Source organism: Nanorana parkeri, unplaced genomic scaffold, assembly GCF_000935625.1.
Source record: "Nanorana parkeri isolate BGI_ZX_2015 unplaced genomic scaffold, ASM93562v1 scaffold909, whole genome shotgun sequence".
NCBI lineage: Eukaryota > Metazoa > Chordata > Amphibia > Anura > Dicroglossidae > Nanorana > Nanorana parkeri.
This window is the reverse complement of record NW_017307177.1, coordinates 178,411-183,598: the sequence shown is the minus strand read 5'-3', so window position 1 is coordinate 183,598 and position 5,188 is coordinate 178,411. Positions and strand designations below refer to the sequence as shown.

The 5,188-nt window shown below is 42.7% G+C and overlaps 1 protein-coding gene across 1 annotated transcript; it reads left to right on the top strand.

Moving 5' to 3' along the window:
* The first annotated feature begins 555 nt into the window (after nucleotides 1-555).
* HIC2 (hypermethylated in cancer 2) lies at nucleotides 556-2,187 on the top strand. The gene has a single exon (XM_018566025.1). The coding sequence runs from the start codon at nucleotides 556-558 to the stop codon at nucleotides 2,185-2,187; it is 1,632 nt and encodes a 543-aa protein (XP_018421527.1).
* The last annotated feature ends 3,001 nt before the right edge of the window (nucleotides 2,188-5,188 follow it).

Genomic DNA, 5,188 nt, shown 5'->3' with positions numbered 1-5,188 from the left:
TTTTATAGTAGTCTGTGCATTTGGAAGGTATCGTTTTGAAATTCTCTTTTAGTGGAAATCTCCACACTCTATTTTTGTCCTAGTGACGGCTAAAAGCCTTAGATCTCTTCCCACAGGTCCCAGCCCTTACCTGCTTTATCTGGTTCTGTTTGGCTATTCTGTCAGAATACAAAAGAAACAGCAGAGATTCCTTGACCAACACGTTCGTAGTGTAGATGGGGGAATCTGCTCCTATTTTTGGTCACCGGAAATCATGTTTGTGCTCACCCTACTTTGATCATTTGCTGTCAGGATATGCCATTCTGTGTTTGTACCTGCCCTCACTAGTGACAGCTATCGCACACAGAGAAGTGGAATTTTTGTATGTGTGTATTTTTTGTTTTGTTTTTTCCCCTTAACATTTTAATGGTGTTTTGTGTGACCATTTTAGATGTAAATATTGTTTTGTGGAGTCCTTTAAAATCTTTTAATTGAGAATTCTAAAATGAAACCTCCTTTTTTAATTCAGTTATTTTTTTTTTTTTCAGGCAGAGCATACTTAATGAAAAGGGGGAAATGGATCTGCCAAACCATGCCAAACAACTGCTGCTTCAGCTGAATCAGCAACGAGCCAAAGGTTTCCTGTGTGATGTCATCATTGTGGTGGAAAATGCCCTGTTCCGAGCTCACAAGAACATCCTTGCCGCCAGCAGCATGTACTTTAAGTCTCTTGTTCTCCATGACAACCTGATCAATCTGGATACCGACATGGTCAATCCAGCAGTTTTCCGTCAGATTTTGGACTTTATCTACACTGGTAAACTCTTGACATCTGACCAGCCAGGAGAGCAGAACTTCAATGCTCTTCTAACTGCAGCAAGCTACCTCCAACTCCACGACTTGGCAACTCTTTGCAGGAAGAAGTTGAAGCGTGTTGGGAAGCCATTTGTTGGAAAGCTCGGCGTGCCCAGCATAGGCCGGGTTGGAAGGAGTCACAGGCTCTCTGCTACCCAACTTGCTCACATGCGATTCTCTGGCTCATCAGATGATAACAAGGGCTCCAACTCAAATGAGCTTTCCAATACTGCAGGGCAAGATGAAGATGTGTTTATCAACAACTCTAACCAGGAGAATAGCCACCCTTTAAATCGAGGTACAGGGAGCAACAACAGCCTTCATAACAGCACTAATGGGAGTGACCATGAGCTAGGCCTTGACCTTTCCAAGAAAAGCCCGTCCCTACCTGCACAGGAAGAGAATGTACAAACAGATAGTCGTGCAGGTTCTCCCCAATCTGCCTCAGCATCTGTAGCCAACAGTGCCTCATATGAAGAATCCTCCCTCCAAAAAAGAGACAGTGAACCAATGGAAGTGGAGGAAAACCACTCTGAATCCGGGCCAAAGAAAATCCTTCGCCACTGTCCCCGTAAAAAGGAGTGGGACAGGAAAGAAGGAGAATTGTCTCCAGAGGAACGAGGGGAATCTATGCCCAATGGAGTTATTGTTGGGCCTATGTCAAAAGAGAGAAATTCTGGAGGAGGCTATGCTTCAGAAAAGAGTTTCCAGTGTAAAGAGGAAGTGGAAAATGGCAAAGACAACAGTGAGGAGAGTGGGCATAGCGAGACTGAGACTGAACCTCCTAGTGCCAACTATGTTTACCGACAAGATGGATTTGAGACTGTGCCATTTGGAGACAACTTGTATGTCTGTATCCCCTGTGGAAAGGGGTTTCCTAATTCAGAACAACTGAATGCTCATGTGGAAACGCACACTGAAGAGGAGCTATATATCAAAGAGGAAGATACCTACTGCAAAGAGGAAGCAGAGGATCTGTCAACTCCCAACACTACCTTTCCAAATGAATCACGGCCATTCAAGTGCTCAGTGTGTGAGAGAAGCTACAAGGATCCAGCCACCCTTCGACAGCATGAGAAAACGCACTGGCTGACCCGTCCTTTCCCCTGTAATATCTGTGGCAAAATGTTCACACAGCGAGGAACCATGACCCGCCATATGAGGAGTCACCTGGGCCTCAAACCTTTTGCTTGTGACGAGTGTGGGATGCGCTTTACAAGGCAATATCGACTGACCGAGCACATGCGTGTCCACTCAGGGGAAAAGCCCTATGAATGTCAACTCTGCGGGGGAAAATTCACCCAGCAGCGCAATCTGATCAGTCACTTGCGTATGCACACCTCCCCATTATAAACCAAAGACTCTTATGACATCCTAAAGAATGTGCTTCTCTTGTGCACACAAACACACACAAACCAATTTACCTTCCTGATGACTTGCTGCTTTATGGGTACCTGTTTTCCAGTTGTATCAGAGATGGTAGAAAGGGGGTGCAATGCCTCACCTGAGCTTTAACGTGTAATGAATAATGACAACATTTCAACATGTGGCACAGTGGAAGCAAATTGTACATCATCTTCAGTTTACACCACGAAGAGTAAATTACATCCCCAACACTCTTTTGCCTCTACATCTTTGACACCTAAACAAAGACTTTAAAGACCCTCTTGCCAAGAAATGGCCATTGTGATGCTTGCAGATTTACCAAATTCTATTCTGAGCATTGCTTTCGTGGCATTTTAACAGTGAAGATCACATTGGATTTAAGTGTCTTGGTGTAGGGGCATTTGGTCCAGTTTTACTGAAGGCATGCTGTTACGCATGCTGTGATGTTCACCTTTCTACATCCTGGCCCTGCCTACGTCTGTCCAGCCTTAAGAGGTGCTGGCCTCCTAGTTATATCCATGAATGAAAACCAAGGAAACCTCACAACTCCCTCTCCTGGTTACCACTGTGGGCATCTGGATAGGTTCCTGCCAAGTTGCCCCTTTCTTACACCAATGTATAGATGGCTGAAGGAGGGCTGGCACTTTTCTGGGGCTCTTGGTATCCCGTGACTGTGAATTCTTTGCATGTTCCCTCTTGGTACCTTTCTTCTTTCTGAAGGCCCTTTTTCCACAGACTGGAAACTAACATTGCCCAACAGTTGCACCCATGTGAGCCAGTGGGAGGGAGGTTCTTTGTTTTGCCTCCCTCTTTTGTTTTCCTGTCTGTAATAGGTACTTGTCTCAGTGCTGGGCTGTGGGAGACTGTCTGAATTACATTTTGAATCTGTGAATTTTTGAACTGGAAGTTTAGGGTTATTTTGGGGTGGTGGGTTAGGATTCTTTCTTTTCATTACTCACTTTTTACATTTTATTGAGCTTCTCGTGTAAAGATGAGCTCTGGAACAGACGCATCATAACTCCTTCTGTCTTGCAGAGGGCACCCAGTACTTTGTAACAGTGCTCAATGCCCTGTTAACATGACCCACAAAGTGTTAAAATCATAGGAGGTTATTGTTTTCTCCACCCCACACACCTCCAAAATATAGGAAACTATCCTCTTTACTGCCAGACTGGCTTCCAGTTGTAGCCTATCTGTTAGGAAAGAAGGTTCTCACCATGTTGCTGTTTATGGTGACTTGTCACCTATTAGGTACTCCTGTGTGTGTGTGTATACGTGTGTGTGTATGCGTCCGTGTGCGTGTCAGCCTGTTGTGGCTGTGTATGTAGACGTGGAAGGATGCGATGGACTGGTCACTTTTGCTACCTCTTGAACTCTTGACAAGTGAGATGCTTTTACTAAGAAGCTTTTGCATAGGTTTTTTTTTTTTTTCTTTCATGTAAGTATATGTATAAGGTTAGAACATTTAAATTAAATGGAAAGCATTCAAAACATAAGACTGTCAGGAATTTGCCATACTCTACATGTTACGGCTATGAATAGATCCAAAAATGAACAGAACCCAAAGAGTTCCAATCTGAAATAAACCAAAATAATAACCAAACCCTTTTCCCTAGATGGAAAGCACCTCTTGCTTCAGAGGTGTACACAGCTGTGACTCCCAAAGTGTTACATGGTCTCCTGATAGCTGTGCAAATTATGGCCAGCCGCTGTTAGAAATGCATCAGAATCCTGAATGTACCAAATATCCGTGTACCCTTTCAAACTATGGCCACATTACAAATGTCAAGTTTACACTTTTCTTTTTTTTTAAGACCAAAACTATCAAACTAAAGAAGTCAGGTTAAGCTGAAAATGTAAATGTCGTGTTTTTTTTTTTGTTTTTTTTTTAATAAAAGTTCTGTCCTATGACCTAAAGTAATTTGATAAAATAGACAAAGTGAGGCCTAAATATATGTTCTCCCCCAATTTGTAGCCAAGAAACCAGTGTTTATATCTAAACTGTCCCCAAAACAAAATCCCAACAAAGCTCCTGAAATGCTGAAAAACTCTGACATGCACCAAGTCTCTTTGGCTTCCCATCCTCCTCCTTCCCATCCATCACTGCAGGCAAATCTGTATTCACAAAAAATAGATGAAACCTGGTATAGAGACATCTAAAATCCAGCACCCAGACATTTCAAGGATGTGCAGATTGCTAAGTGCATTGATCCCTGCAAATAGATGCCAGGACTCCTATGCCAACTATTCAGCTTGCCAGAGGAGCTCCTTTTGCATGTGGCATATATCAGCAGATCCAAACTTTTTTTTCTTTCTACTATAAAACGGCCTTGTTGTTGTATGTTGCTTTTTTAAAATGAAATCTGGAGTTCTTTAAACTAGCAACATTTTCATCGGTCTGCTCCCATGTTTACTGCGATTTTTCCTTGATCTAAGCAGTGACTTTTGTAGTTAAGATCTTTGTAGCTTGATTAATCATGGAATCTGTTATCCTGGTGATGTATCCGGTATCTGATTCACGCAATGTCTCTTTAGTTGGAAGTAGATGATTTGCATTCCACATTATTGTCCGTTACTGTTAGTTGACTCATAATCTGGTCACAATCCAATCCAGTAGTTTACATTTGTGTAGTTCAGTGTGTGGGAAATGAGTACAGACGATTCAGGGCCAAAGATGAAATCTTCTGTGGCTGCTGATATTTCACCAATTTTCTCATATTTAATTTGTATCTCTGAGCAGCAACGTATTGATCTATAATCGGTTGATCTGAAATGGCAAGTTCGAGCAGGCTGCTGAAAGCTGTACTCTATAATTGTTTAAGTCAACTGCTCGTTATAAAATAACTCCCCTGTCTAATAGCTATTCTGTGGTGCCGCTACTTGCCTTTCTTACTCTTGTCTACCACCCCGATCCATTCTACAACCCCAGTAAAATCCTGCTATCACCAGGTATAGGGTGCATACATGT

Excerpts from the sequence above, each read along its gene's own strand:
- HIC2 (XM_018566025.1), top strand. The coding sequence starts at position 556 with ATGGATCTGCCAAACCATGCCAAACAACTGCTGCTTCAGCTGAATCAG.